This window comes from Otolemur garnettii, unplaced genomic scaffold (genome assembly GCF_000181295.1).
Source record: "Otolemur garnettii isolate 467f Iridium unplaced genomic scaffold, OtoGar3 scaffold00009, whole genome shotgun sequence".
Lineage (NCBI taxonomy): Eukaryota > Metazoa > Chordata > Mammalia > Primates > Galagidae > Otolemur > Otolemur garnettii.
The window spans coordinates 2,494,080-2,509,109 of NW_003852404.1; the positions used below are offsets into that span (position 1 = coordinate 2,494,080).

Genomic DNA, 15,030 nt, shown 5'->3' on the forward strand with positions numbered 1-15,030 from the left:
AAAAAAAAAAAGCAAACAAAACCACCCCTTTTCTCAGTATTTAAATTTAATTTTTACCCAAAACAAAGTACCACCAATTTAAACTTATTTTGGGAAACAAATTATCATGATTTGTTTTTTAAGTATGTTAAAAAAAAACACACAAAGAACTTTAAGGAACCATTTCTAATGTTATTTTTTTCAGGTTTCTGATGCTATTACACAAAAACTAGGATGACAGGTAAAGGACGAGACTGGGCCCCCCAGATATCCTGCCAGTTGGTAGTCCTCAAGCCACTCTTCCCATTCCATCTCTACTACAGTGCATGGAGATGGTGAGCTGGAGACCTCTAAATTTGACAGGATGAAGAGATGAGGCACAGTGGTGATGGGAGAGCCTAGTCACAAGGCACACACAGAGTGTATATTATAACCACTTACCCACCCCCCTCGCCCTGGGCTGTTTGCTCCCTCAGCTAATACTATGTTTGCAGCTGGCAAGATAAGGAGAAACAAATGGCTGACTTAATGCTCTGGAGCGGGGGCTGTGGAAGGTGGTGGATGCTGGGGAATGGAGGTAGAGGATGTGGCACTTTTGGAGAAATAACAATGGCAATGAAAGGCTGCTGGTTTGCTGGTCTATAATAGTGAAGTCTTGGCTCTAGTATGGCTCTCTCCTGCTAATCCTAGAATTCAGTCAGCCAAGGGCACTGGGATGGCTTTGGGATGGCTAAAGGGAACCTGAATGCAGAGGAAAGGTCTATTTTCCCTGGCAATAATGTATCAATAGTGCTATCCCGAAAGACTAACAGATAAAACAGTGCCTTTCACTAGTCATTTTCTTTTCTTTCTTTTTTGAGACAGAGTCTCACTATGTTGCTTGCCCTCAGTAGAATGCCATGGTGTCACAGTTCACAGCAACCTCTAACTCTTGGGCTTAAGCGATGCTCTTGTCTCAGCCTCTCAAGTAGCTGGGACTACAGGTAGCACCCGCCACAATGCCTGGCTATTTTGTTGTTGTTGTTGCAGTTGTCATTGTTTAGCAGGCCCAGGCCGGGTTTGAGCCTACCTGCCTCGGTGTATGTGGCTGATGGGTGCTGAGCCGCTAGTCATTATTTTCTTACGACTGAATCCCAGCTATGCAGACCTTCCCTTCCATGCAGAAAAGAAACCGAGAAATGCTTTTTAAATTTCTAAATTAAAAGATTTTTTTCCCCAGGTCGGGCATGGTGTTCATTCCTGTAATCCCAGCAGTCTGGGAAGCTGAGGCTTGAACTCCTGAGTTGGAAGAACTGAGCAAGACCCAATCTCTAAAAACCAGTCGGGTATCATGATGGGCACCTGTAGTCCCAGCTACTCAGGAGGCTAAGCCAAAGAGGATAGCTTGAGCCCAAGAGTTTGAGGTTGCTGTGAGCTATGCCACCACAGCACCCTACCAAGGGTGACAAAATGAGATTCTGTCTGGAAAAAAAAAAAAAAGGTTTTTTCCCCTACTGAAACTTCTTCAGCTATGAATACAGAATTTCACCTTATTAAGAAGTTCTTTCAATTCTTCCTGAGTTTTCACTATTTTCTTCCAGTGTTCAATCTGCTCATCTTTGACGTGCTTTTCTTGTAACCTAAGAGACACAATATGTATAACCCAGCCACATAGTCAGCACTGCAGTAAGACAGGTGCCCATCTAACACAATGAAGGGCATCAAGACTCACTGAAACGTCTGATATTTAGGAACAAGGAAGTTGAACTTTGGCAAATTATATTCTAGGCTATGTTAAATACATACACCAATACCATAAAAAGCAATGCAATTCAGAATTGAGAGAGGCCTGAACTTAATTTTAAATGTTTTCACTTTTGTATTTAAGGTTTTCCCATGAAAATAAGTGGAAACTCATAAGACTTGTTGAAAAACTTAAAACATAAATAGCAAATCTTTATATGGAATTCACTGTACAATAAACAGTATCAAAGTACTTACTGAATGACAACTTCCAATGCCTGGCCAAGGGACACAGGCTTATTATTGAGGACATTGAAATCTAGTTGATGACTAAGGTAAGATGTAGCTTCTAGCAACCGGTTAAACTCTTGCTCTACCATTTCATCTTTCTCTTTAGGAACCTGAAAATCCGAAGTATAGCAGAGTTGGTCCTTATAAGACTAGAGATAACCATTCATGAAAACACAAATGCTCTACAGTTTACAAGGGTCAAAATATGTAACTCAAAGGGGAAACCTTTGAGGACAATGATTTGGATTTTCTTTTCTATGAAGTGGTCAAATCCATTTAAATGAGACATGAAATGTTTTGGCACTGATACTTCCCTCTTCTCCCACGTTTGCCCTCAGACCAGGCACTCCAGGTCTGTTAACAGCCGCAAGATTTGCACTGGTGCTAACGGAAGTCACATGGAGCACAAGGGGCACTGAGCTGACATGCACTGAGCTGAGCTGGGCTGACATGCAAATGATACACTAGAAAAGTCCCAGAAAACAGAAACTATGTCAACACACCTGAGGACCTTCCAGAGTAAGGGTGGGATGGGAAAATAAGAAGCCCAAGGTATCTGGTTCCCCTCAAAGATGACAGAATTTCAGGTGGGAGTGGGGGCAAGAGAAGTGAAGTTCATGGCTAGTTAAGAACACACTAGAACCTTTATCCTTTTGCAGAGCAATAATGTTTTATGGCACCATCGAGTTCAGAGTTGAATGTCCAAAGCTCCTAGAGAGACTATGAGTAACTGAAGGACCAGAGGTCTGATGCTTCGCTGTGGTGGATGAGGGGAACAGAGGACAAAGCAGGTCATCAAGCTACAAGCCCAGAATTCTGGGCCATGCTGTGTCCCTGCCTATAGATACCATCACTTAGTTGACAAGCATCCCTCTGCTTGGTTAGGTTTCCAAGTGAACTGTTATCTGCAATTCCTTTGCTGAATTCATTCACGGCAGCAGCATGAGAAGGAAAAAGGCATGTCTAAGGCAAGCCTTTGCCATAAGCTGGGCAACAAACGGGAAATAGGATTCAAAATTTAGAAGTTCACTTTACAGTCAACTTAAAATTGATAACACAAAAACAAAACATTAAAGTAAGCTGTACTAATCACTGAGACTGAGGAGGTAAGTGATTAATGACAAAATCATCACAGTAAGACTCTACCTCTTATTTGAAACACCTTAATTTTTGCTCTTCCCAACTAAACAGATGATTTCCAAGCCTCTGCTCTTTCTCTGATCACATGATTAACTCTATGAGATAAGCTATGTGTGTTAAAAAGAATCTAGCAAGCAGATTAATCTGCATCCCCTCTCCCCCCAAAGAAAAAGAAAAAGAGAAGAGAACTGCAACTCTCCTCTGGAACCGTAAACATGACAGATACCATAACTGATTTACTCATCATCATATTTAAAGTATCAGATTCTGTGACTATATACAAGGAAGAGATCGGGATACTTTATGAATTGGATAATCACCCTTAGCCTAAAGAAAATCTAAATCCCTAAGGTTATTCTGGTTTGTATTGAGAAATGAGTTAGAGAACGAGGCTTTGGATACTTGGTCCCATTTATGTATCAAGGTGGTACCTGAGACTTGATGGATCAAAAACATCCAACCTAGCCATTCAATTCAATGGCCAAAAAAAGTGCTCTTGGTGACATCTTACTTGTTTTTATTACACAGCTACGAGAGCTAATAGAAGAGACTTTGTTAGGAATTTCACTTACTTTCTTATCAGTTACCTTTCCTCCCCAATGTGGTATGTGATGGTAATATACAGAGCTTCTCAAACAATGCTAAACTTTTGCTCAGAAACCTGCTATTTCTAGTACAATCTATAATGATGAGACAGAAGATGGTTCTAAAAGTCTAATTTGGGTGCTCCTTTCAGAAAGGAAACAATTACATTTCAACATGAAATCTAGGTAGTTAGGAGACCTTAATCGATCATAGATGCAACTGGACAATAAGTGGCTTCTAAAATGCCTGGCAAGAAGACGCTATAGTAGCAAGAGGGGCAATCACATACACCTCTATGATAGGGCAGAATGTGACTATACTCAAGTGTGCAAGTGGCACAGATTAAAGCTCTTCCAGTGTCCAATGGATGGCTTGCTTCAGACCTGCTTTAATCTTTGCAGCTAGGGTGCCAGTCACATGGGGAAGTTCATACTGAAAAAGGACGCGCAGCACTCAGGCTCAGTAACTGGGGTCCAGGGTGTGTGGTAGAGAAATATTTAAAGGGACACTGTCAAGGTTAGAGAAACCAAATTTGACCTTTTGTTTCTTCCCTCTGTTTGCTGAGCAGCCCACTTGATTCATTACACTTTCCCCTTTCGTCCACCCATCCCCCCCCCACAAAAAAACTGACAGTTTACATGCGCTTTCAATGACTAAAACTCAAATGGCACCAGCCCAACATATAGGCGCAACTCTACAACAACAAACCAGTGTGAATGTATGATGGAGAGGATCTTTGAAAGGAAAAGATTTAAGTTTCAAGCTTTTAATGGGTTATTTGAAACAGTGAGGAAAATGATTTGAAAAATTATGAAAAAATACCTTGACAGTGTCCTTTTAACCAGTGCAGCAGAGAGAGAAATAAACTGTAAATAACAGCCCAACAGCCACGTCAAGTTTAGTTTTGTACGATAGCAGTAAAATCAAGGCTTTAAACACATAGCATGACAGAAGCATTCTGTTAGCTCAGAAGCTGCAACCACTAGAGAAATAAGGAAAAGACTGTACGGAGACCAAAATGTGAGTCAAGGCACAGAAATGGCCAAAAGAAAGGCAGTTTAAAAAGGGTAGGAGGAAGGGAGGAAGGGGAGAGGTATCAGAAACCAGTGAGGAATAAAGCAAAACTCAAAACAGAAATGAAAAAACACAGAACAGCAACAACACCAACACAATCAAACAAAAACCAAAAGATTACTACCACATTTGACTGAGACCAGATGACAGGATTGTGTCTCTGGTATACCATCCAACCCAAGAATCAGTTTTATGAGATTAACAGTCTGCAACCAGGCCCCATTCATTTTCCGCCTAGTTAAGCAATTACAAGAATGTTGCAAATGTAGCCAGGGATAGCTCTGAAATTTGGCTTTTTTCCCATTAACTTAAGAATTCCACCTTGAAATTAAAAGAATATTTAGAAAATAATAAACAAAATGCTTGTCCATTAGGAAGTCAACACTGACTAGAAGAAAAACAAAATGTGTTTTTAATATATTTAAATCTTGACTTCTTTTCTAACAATAAGCTAGTTAGAAACGTCTATTTGACAAACCCTATGAAAAGAACTCCAACAAATGACTACCCTAGCACCCTCTTCAAACTGCCCATGTTTCAGGTCATTTCTTTCCCCTTAATGAAAACCCTTGGAGTCTATTAGTTCTACAAATAATTATGGAATAAGAATAACATGACAGAATTGAAATTATTGGCAATCTCTAAAGTCAAGTCCCAATAATTTTAATTTTACCTGACCATTCTACTCTAGGTTCTTGCATCTTAAGAAAGGAATTCAACAAATGATTACAAAGCGTTAAGCATCACGTTAAAAGGCAAGTGGATTTCTACATTTTAACAGAGTAAGAACTTATAATATCAAAATAAGAAGCATTCTTGGAAAGGACCAATAATACTTAATAATTCTTATTTAAGAAGCAAACAAAAAGGGTATCACTTTTAATAGATTTTGATTATGACTTTACAAAGCCATTTATTTCATTATGAAAGGCTCCAGGTAAATAAGTTATTTCAAGACTAAGAGTATTTGATCAGTCTTACCATTCTAAATAGGTCTGGTTCAATACCGAGCATCCCTGAATATGGCCAGGCAAAGGGCATCCTGTGTTTCTAACCCTTGCAGAAAAATTTTAAGGAAAGCCAAACAACTTTCTTGACAAGGTCCCTAATACCACAAGAAGAAATGTCAAAGAAAGAAGAGTAGCTCTCTTTAGTGCTACCTCTGGTTGCATTCTACTATCTCAAGCTCCTTAAATCTTTAAAACATTGTGTATCTATTTTACTTCCAGCCGTCATAAGCTCTCTAGCAACAAAGCAAAATGGAGTTGTACAGAAAGTTCTGAGATTTAGCAAGAAGTCCTCAAGAAGAATCACATTTTGGAAAAAGTTATAATGGCTAATCTCTACCTCCCCCATCTCTTCACACTGAGCACTTCTAGAATTATGATAAAACAAGATTAAGATTAGTTCCTCTGATAAAACCTGGAAGAAGAAATTTATATCTGCGGAGTCTTTAATTCAGATTCTCCCAAACAGCCAAGAGAAATCACATATAGCTATTATTGCTAAAGAGAGAATAAGGACAAGTATATCCTTAATACAAATAAAATTCAGTGTGATTCTATAGACTATTGTTTCCCTCCAACTCATAAGGAATCTTTTAGGGGATATAAATGGCTAACTTCCTCAAAGCAGCGATTATGGTGTATGGAGAAAGTACATAAGATAAGAATTCTCTTTAGCAGTTTTTAGCACATAATAGAGGTGCCCTGTAAATTCTTATTAAATGAACAAGTTCATACACAGCAATTTGGAAAAAGAAAGTCAGTATTATAACTATATTTGAGGGGGAAAAACTATTTTCCAAGTTCAGGACCATAAAAGGAAAGCATGAGATTTTCACACTTATTTTTATAAAGCAGGGATTGACAATCATCATTTTTCAAAGGTTAGAGAAAGACTGTCACAAAGATACCAAAGATGTTTCTTCAAAGGAAGATGAAAACCCCAAAAGGTCAATAGTTATGTGAAAAGTGTAATAACTGAAGCATCACTGTATGTGCAAAGGAAAACTGGCTGAGTTATGATAGGGATGGAGCACACCTATAATTAAGAGTCTTTGTCAGAGACTCGGGCACCTACTGCCTTTCGTGTGTTGTCCTTCTTCCTCCTAACAACTGAGCCATTCCCAAGAAGAAAATCAAGGTCTCAGTTCCCCTTTGACTCTCATTTGCTAACAATATTCTCCCCTGCGCATGCCCCCTTACACCCGCAAGGAGATCAGAGATCTTATAATGCAGCATGCTATAGCATTTCAGGAATTCGATTAGCATACCCTATTCAATACTCAAAAAAGAAAAAAAAAAAGGGAAAAAGAAAGGAATCTAATGCCCCCAAGTTACTAGTGGGTGTACAGGAGATGCAGGAAACATTCAAAGCCATTTTCTCCTTTTCCCCACCAGTCCACCATGTTTTCAGTCCCTTTGCTGGTGTTCCTGAAATAAGAACTACCCTATTTCCCAACCTTCTCCATGTCCAGGTACAGCCGATAAAAGCACTCCATCACCAGGCAGCTGCTATATTAGCTCTGGTTATTTCATAGCCTTCAGGTATGGGAGAGCCTTTCTATTTATAGGGACTTCCTTACTAACCCCATATTATTTTATATTTCTATCCTGTATTCCTTAATATCCTTAATAGAGAAGCTCTTCTTGTTTTAGTCATCCAGAGCTACAAAATAAACTTCCCTCATCAAAAAGAAAACATAGAAGCTCAACATCTTTGCTGCAAATGTAGAATGAGAAAAGAACAAAGAATAAACTCTTTCAGGGATCTTTGTGATTATGATTTGAACAACAACAACGTGATTTTTTCCTACGGCAGCAAAATGGCTGGGTGTAGAGATAAGTCCTTAAGACAATATTACAAGTGATATTTATAACTAAGGAACTGCTGACCTTACACAGGATAGAACTGATTTCTCTGTACTAACAACAAAACCACCAAATCACTCTTTTGACAAGGTCCGCAAATGAAGAAACGCAACCCCATTGCATCAGACAGTCTACTAAACAAAAATCAATGGCTGAGTGAATTTCTACTCTAGGGGGGCACTGCTTGCTCCTGGGGTAAACTACTAAAGACAGCTGACAAGGAGACTCAGCTCATACAGTCACACAGACAGCGAGGGGTGCATACACCCACTCCATCCTCATTTCTCCTCAACTATTAGCCAGGGGTAGCAGAAAAAGTATGGGAATTGGGCCCCAACAACTGGCAACGAATTCCAACTCTCAACTTACTGTATTAGATGCTTCTCTTGTAACAGGGGAATGAAAACTACTGACCTACTTATCTCTTTAGATTTTTAATGCCATGAATTGTATTTGTGTTATAAGCATAAATTAATGGGGCTCTTTGTACTTGTCCTATGAGCCCAAAGCTAATCTACAAGTGAATAATTATCCATTCCTACTCTGCGCTTACTGGAGGCAGCTATATACAGAAATATAGTTCTTATGTTCCATAAACTATTATGTGATTAAGTATGAAATGCCCAATTTCCTTACGTACTAAGTTTGACAGTTGATATTATCAACTTTTCACTTTGACACTTCCTGTTTTACTTTTATTGTGAAGGTACATCCTCATTCTTTCAAATATGTTTTGGCATGTATCTTTCAAATTTATTTTTTAGAGCAATTTTTTTGAAACCATGGATAACTCAAAAATTTGTGTTATTTTCAAATACAAGTTCCATCATTGAACCAATGAAGTGTAGACAGCTGGAAATATCAACAAAGTGTTTGGAAAGGATGTGGCTGATGAACGCACAGCATTGAGACAGCCCATTCTGGTGATTTTTTTTTTTTTTTTGACAAAGTCTCATTCTGTTACCCTAGGTAGAGAGTGCCATAGCGTCATAGCTCACAGCAACCTCCAGCTCTTAGGCTTAGGCAATTCTCTTGCCTCAGCCTCTCAAGTAGCTGGGACTACAGGCACCCACCACAATGCCTGGCTATTTTTTTGTTGCAGTTTGGCTGGGACTGGGTTGAATCTGCCACCCTCAGTATATGGGGCCAGCGCCCCACTCACTGAGCCACAGGCAGCGCCCCCATTCTGGTGATTTTAACCTCGAAAATAAATGATACAGGCAATCTGAGACCAAAGTGGATAACGATGTGCTGAAAACTGTAGTGGAAGCAAATCCATCTCAACCTATGAGTGATTTAGCAGCAAGGTTTGACGTTACCATTCCAATAATAGAGGACCATTTGACACAACTGGCAAGGTAAAGAAGCTGGATAGATGGGTTCTGCATGCATTAAATGAGCATCGAAAGAGAAATTGTCTTGAAGCTTGCCTTTCTTAGCTGTCATGACATAAAGGTGAATCATTTCTACATCATATTGTTACATGTGATGAAAAATGGATACTTTTTTAATAATTGCAAGCATTCAACACAAATGGTTGAATAAAGATGAAGGGCCACAACATTCTATAACTGAATATTCAGGCAGCACCCGTAGCTGAGTGGGTGGGGTGCCGGCCACATACACTGAGACTGGCAGGTTTGAACCCTGCTAAAATAACAATAACAACAACAACAACAACAACAACAACAACAAAATATAGCCAGGCATTGTGGCGGGTGCATGTAGTCCCAGCTACTTGGGAGGCTAAGGCAAGAGCATCGCTTGAGCCCATGAGTTTGAGGTTGCTGTGAGCTGTGATGCCATAGCACTCTACTGAGGGTGACAGCTTGAGACTCTGTCTCAAAAAAAAAAAACCAAAAAACTAAAAACCTGAATATTCATCAATAAAAGCTAATGGTGTCTATTTGGTGATCCAGTGCTAGTATTACACATACACCTTCATGAAACCTTATTAATCAATTACAACAGATGTCTGCAACCACTAGATGAAATGATGAGGATGCTTGTGATTAAGCAGCCAAGATTGGTCAACAGAGACAGACCAATCCTCTTTACAAGGCCACACTTGACCACATGTTGCACAAACAATGCTGCTCAAACTATAGAAGCTGGACTTGGAAACGTGTCATCCACTGTATTCACCAGACCTCGCACCAACTGACTATCACTTCTTCCAGGCTTTGGAGCACTTCCTGTAAGGAAAAATATTCAATTCTTAACAAGCTGTGGAAAATGCTTTTTGTGAGTTCATTGCCATTTGCACTCCAGGCTTCTTCGTTGCTGGCATACACAAGCTATCATTAAGATGGCAAAAGTGTGTCAATAGCTTAGGTGCATACTTTGATTAACTGTACCGGCTCTTGTCTGAGATATAAACTTTTGATTCAAAATCAGACATTTCTTATTTAATGACCTACCTTAAGGCAAACATAACTTAGAGTAGCAAAGAATTCTCTCCAAGATTTGAGAACGCTTAAAAAATCTTCCTTACCAGTTGGCTACTGCACCCAGTATAAACATATCAACTTAAAAAAATCCTGTATATCAGAGTTAAACAATAACTACCAACTTCACCTGCAGAAATATCCCTACATACATATAAAATGCTCAAACCAAACACCAGGTTAACAACTACTTAAGAGTGCTACTCGGGGTGGCACCTGTAGCTCAAAGGAGTAGGGCACAGGCCCCATATGCTGGAGGTGGCGGGTTCAAACCCAGCCCTGGCCAAAAACTGCAAAAAAAAAAAAAAAAAGAGTGCTACTCAAAGGGCTGGCCTTGGTGAGATACAGAGCCAGAATAAATCAATGTACCACTTTCTTCACTGAGAAAGTCTTTCTTTGAGAAAAAAATGTCACCATCTGAACTAACAGTGTGGTTACCAATGTAACTTATGTACATTCTGGCACATCTCACACACACTGAGAACTAACAGTTCACAGATAGGCAGCCAGTGCAGGCCTCTCTTGAGGGGAAGTACTGGTATACTATTTAGAAACAAATGTTCTTTAAAAAATGTGTTAAAGCTCATCTAATACCAACAAAGCAGCCAATTTGCTATCTCTACTAAATAAAAGTTCTCTCTTTACTGTTAGAACAACTAAATGAATCTGCTCCATATTCTGGAAAGTCTAAAGAAAAAGATAATATATCAATGGTAAGTGATCATCTTTACTTAGCATGGACTCTATCACATCTTGAGGACAACTGTGACAGTCATCTTGGAGGCTTGCTTCTTTACCTCAATTCCATGCTTAACAGCGTATCTACATAAAACAATTATCTGATCATGTCACTTCCCTGCTCTGAAGTTTCAATTTATAAGTCAGCCTAGCAAGCCATATATGTTCCACAGCATAGCCCCACCCTGCACTTTAGCTCTGTATTATATTCTTACCCTTGCACTGGTATAATCACATCCTCCTTGACATACTTCACTTAGACTTACATCTTCCTCTGCTACCTCCAATGCCTCTCCCCATCATAACCCCATGAAGTCCTGACCTGCCATTCACAAAAGTTCTCCCTACTCTTCAAACCTCTCTGCCCTCACCCCTCCTGGCTTTACACATTCTCCTGCCACTGTTTCTTCCACAGCAATTTTTTCTCTTATTTGCCCTTCAGAAAGCTAACAAAGCTAACTTGACTTTGTGTTACTGGTATATTTATTGGTAGCTGTTTTGTGATATGCTTAAAAATACTCCAGATACCCTCTCCCCCAAAGTACAGGAAGGGGACAGATAAGATTGAAAAAATGGGGGTTCATTACAGCACTCTGTCTACTTTTTGTGCATATTTTTAAATTTCCATAATAAAAAGTTAGGAAATAATAACTTTTTGTGTACAAATACCACTATACTGTAGTAGGGACTATCTTACTCATCCCTATATCATTTACAGATCTTGGTAGAGTAAAAGAAATTTACTAAATTGTTGAATTAATCTCTTTCTTCATCCTTCTCTCATTTTATTCTGCTTATTCTGCCAGAAGCCTCCCATAACCCCTTCTCCCCTCAAGCTCTGGAGGAAATTTGGATCAGGATGATGGAGATAAGAACCAAAGCATTCCCTGAAAGTCTGTCCTCCCCAGGTATGAACCCCGTACAACCTAAAGGTTGGTAGAAATAGGTGAGAATGTCCCCTGAGACCTTTCACATAAAATTCAAGAGTTGGGATCTTACCACTTTTAGGGACAACAGCTAAACCACCATACACACAGTAAATCTTCCCTCCCCTAAAGATAATCTGCTTATACTCACAAGTACGGGCTCTCATCCTGATAATTTTTGCTGAACACAAACTTCTAAATTTCACTCATCCCTAAAAAATTAGAACTAAATTACATAACCTAAGTGTATCTTACAGTGGTTAAACTACTTCCATTCCCACTCACCAATTACCACTCCATGTCATACTAAATGTAAGAAGCTCCTATGCCTCTGCTCAACAAATTCTTTAGCCTACATACCTATTTGACTAAGTGCTACCCTTTGGCTATTAGCCCATCAAAAAAACTAAGCTTATAAACACAAAACTGAAGTCGTAAAGAGTACACAGAGGTAAAGCACATGATGGGAGGCACAAAACAAAGAAATGAAGAATCTGGTTCCAATTCAACAGGTCTCTTGGAGTAAACGGCCACAGCCAAACAAAAAGGATAACTGTCCACTTGGCATTCATTACATGTCTAAAGATAAATGCCTGAACAGACATTTAAATCTGCATATATACTATAATCCCTTCTTACACAGCCCCGAGTTAAGAAGCAACCAGAATAATGTCATATCATTTCTATCCCTTTTTGCATTTGTGCTTATGTTTATCCATTCATTCCCCTAAAGCTGTTTTCAACTGAACCAAACACATTTGAAAAATTGTTTGTCTTCAACTTACAGCTTGTCCATTGGCTTCATAAAGTGGGCATTTTTGCTTGATCTTGGCCAGTTCCATATTTACTTGCTTGCTGACCACAGCCATGGGATTCCCACCTAGAAAAAACTCAATTAAATTCAACATACCCATGAAAAGTGAATAAAAACCTCAAAGTAAAAATATTTTTACTTCAAGAATGTTCAACATTTTTTTCCAAAGGAAAAGAAAACTACTCAAAAGTAAAAATATGTAAGATAAATATAAACAATGCAAAATATTACCTGTAATTTCACTAATTAATATTGCCTTACAAACCTTTCTAGATTTTAAATATATAAAATTACAGACATAAACACACAAAAAGATCATAACACATTTATTATTTTATAATATTTTTCAACTTAGCATATACCCTAGACATTTTAGTTATTATGGAGCTATACAATTTTTAGTGGCTAAATAGTTCTCACTGTATAATAATTTAACCTTCTAATCTGTGGTTTCTAATATCTTACCATTATAAACTATGCCACATTAATGGGCAGTGCCTGTGGCTCAGTAAGTAGGGCACTAGCCCCATATACCAAGGGTGGCTGGTTCAAACCCGGACCCGGTCAAAGCAACAAAAAATAGCCAGGCATTCTGGCAGGCACCTGTAGTTCCAGCTACTCAGGAGGCTGAGGCAAGAGAATCTCCTAAGACCAAGAGCTGGCAGTTGCTGTGAGCTGTGACGCCACAGCACTCTACCGAGGGCGAAAAAGTGAGACTCTGTCTCTGAAAAAAATAAAAATGCTTCAAACACTACCAGACACAGTGACTCATGCCTATAATTCTAGCACTCTAGAAGGTCAAGGTGGGTAGACTACTTGAGCTCAAAAGTTTGAGACCAGCCTGAACAAAGTTGAGACCAGTCTACTAAAAATAGAAACATCAGTCAGGCATGGTGGTGCATAGGCTATGGCCCAGGTGATAAAGGGAAAGGGAAAGGAAAAGGGGAAGGGGGGAGGGGAGGAATGAAGAAGGGAGGGGAGAAGAGGAGAGGGGAGGGAAGGACAGGGAAGGAAGGGGAGTGAGAGAGAGAAAGAAATACAAGTTATTTCCAGGGCAGCACCTGTGGCTCAAAGGAGTAGGGTGCTGGCCCCATATGCCAGAGGTGGTGGGTTCAAACCCAACCTCGGTCAAAAACTGCCCAAAAAAAAAAAAAGTTATTTCCAAACACAGCATTCTGCTTATCTATTTTCTAGAACTGGAAAAAGATACCCTAGGCCAAAAGATACATAAAATTTGCACATACTGATTATATCCTTTCAGGAAGAATATGTGGCATTCACTTCTCACTAGCACAAGAAGAATACCCTAACCAATATATTTTAAAACGACGACATCTACAGTTTAAAAATGTAAGCTGTAACAACCTCATGAGTCTCAGATTATGAACTGCAGCACAAAACTAAGTACTTACCAAGACCAGTTACCACCATGGCTCCAAGATCAGCTACATAGTTTCCTTTGCGAAATGTAGCAACTCGTCCACCCACACGATCCTATTTTTCAGAAATTCAATGGCCAAAATCATTAGCTTTGTTTTACCTACAGACCTGGCAATTCTAACAAACTGCCTTTTATACCATACCACGACTATGCCTTTTATAATTTAATAAGAAAGGTATAGTGCTTACATGGAGTGCAATCAATAGTACTGTGGGCACAAAGAGCAAATAAGTTTTAATTCAAAGATTATTTGAGGGACGGATAGGTAACAAATGACATACAAGAGGTACAGAATCAAATGTGATATAAAACAATTTGATAGTCAGAAAACATATTTAGTCACAGGTACTTTTATCTGTCTAGCTATCTATAATACCTTCTAATGTACAGGATGAACGAGGGCCATCTACAAAGAAAACATCTATCCACAGATCCCAATATTATTTAAATATCAACTTTTTACCACTGTGATCTGACTCTTGCCCTTCTATCCTCAAAGTTAGCTATAAAGTGATTTCTCTGACAAAGGGCTCTCCAGAGCAGCCCTATGCCAAGAGGCACAGAGCCTACCAAACAGAAAAAGCTGACAGCTACCTATCCCTAAATAGGCCCAAGCTTATCTGGGCTGACTGGAGATTTTCATATATGAGGAAACCATGTGCATACTCTGTAAGCTCCAAATAAATAAAAAAGCAAAATAAAATAAAAACATATACACTAAATTATAAACTCCACAAGGTAGAGATCATAATGATTCCATTATGCCTTTTTGCATTCTTAGTACATAGTACACACAAATGTTTTCTGAAATAACAAATAAGTATTTTAATAGACTATATCAGGAAAATATTTAATTTTGATTTTCCCCATAATCTAAAAAGAATATTTTAAAAAATTAGCAGTGTAGGCTCCACGCCCATAGCACAGTGGTTAGGGCACTGGCCACATACACTGAGGCTGGTGGGTTCAAACCCAGCCCAGGCCAGCTAGACAACAGTGA

General features: G+C 39.1%; 1 protein-coding gene across 2 annotated transcripts in view; it reads right to left on the reverse strand.

Moving 5' to 3' along the window:
• Positions 1-15,030, reverse strand: part of KDM1A (lysine demethylase 1A) — a 65,665-nt gene that overhangs the window by 13,332 nt on the left and 37,303 nt on the right. For both annotated transcript variants that reach the window (XM_023509711.1, XM_012801570.2), the window contains 4 exons: positions 14,002-14,083; positions 12,561-12,655; positions 1,960-2,102; positions 1,508-1,598 (listed from right to left, as the gene is read on the reverse strand). In XM_023509711.1, coding sequence (XP_023365479.1) covers positions 1,508-1,598; positions 1,960-2,102; positions 12,561-12,655; positions 14,002-14,083 — 411 coding nt within the window. The remainder of the gene's footprint in view (positions 1-1,507; positions 1,599-1,959; positions 2,103-12,560; positions 12,656-14,001; positions 14,084-15,030) is intronic.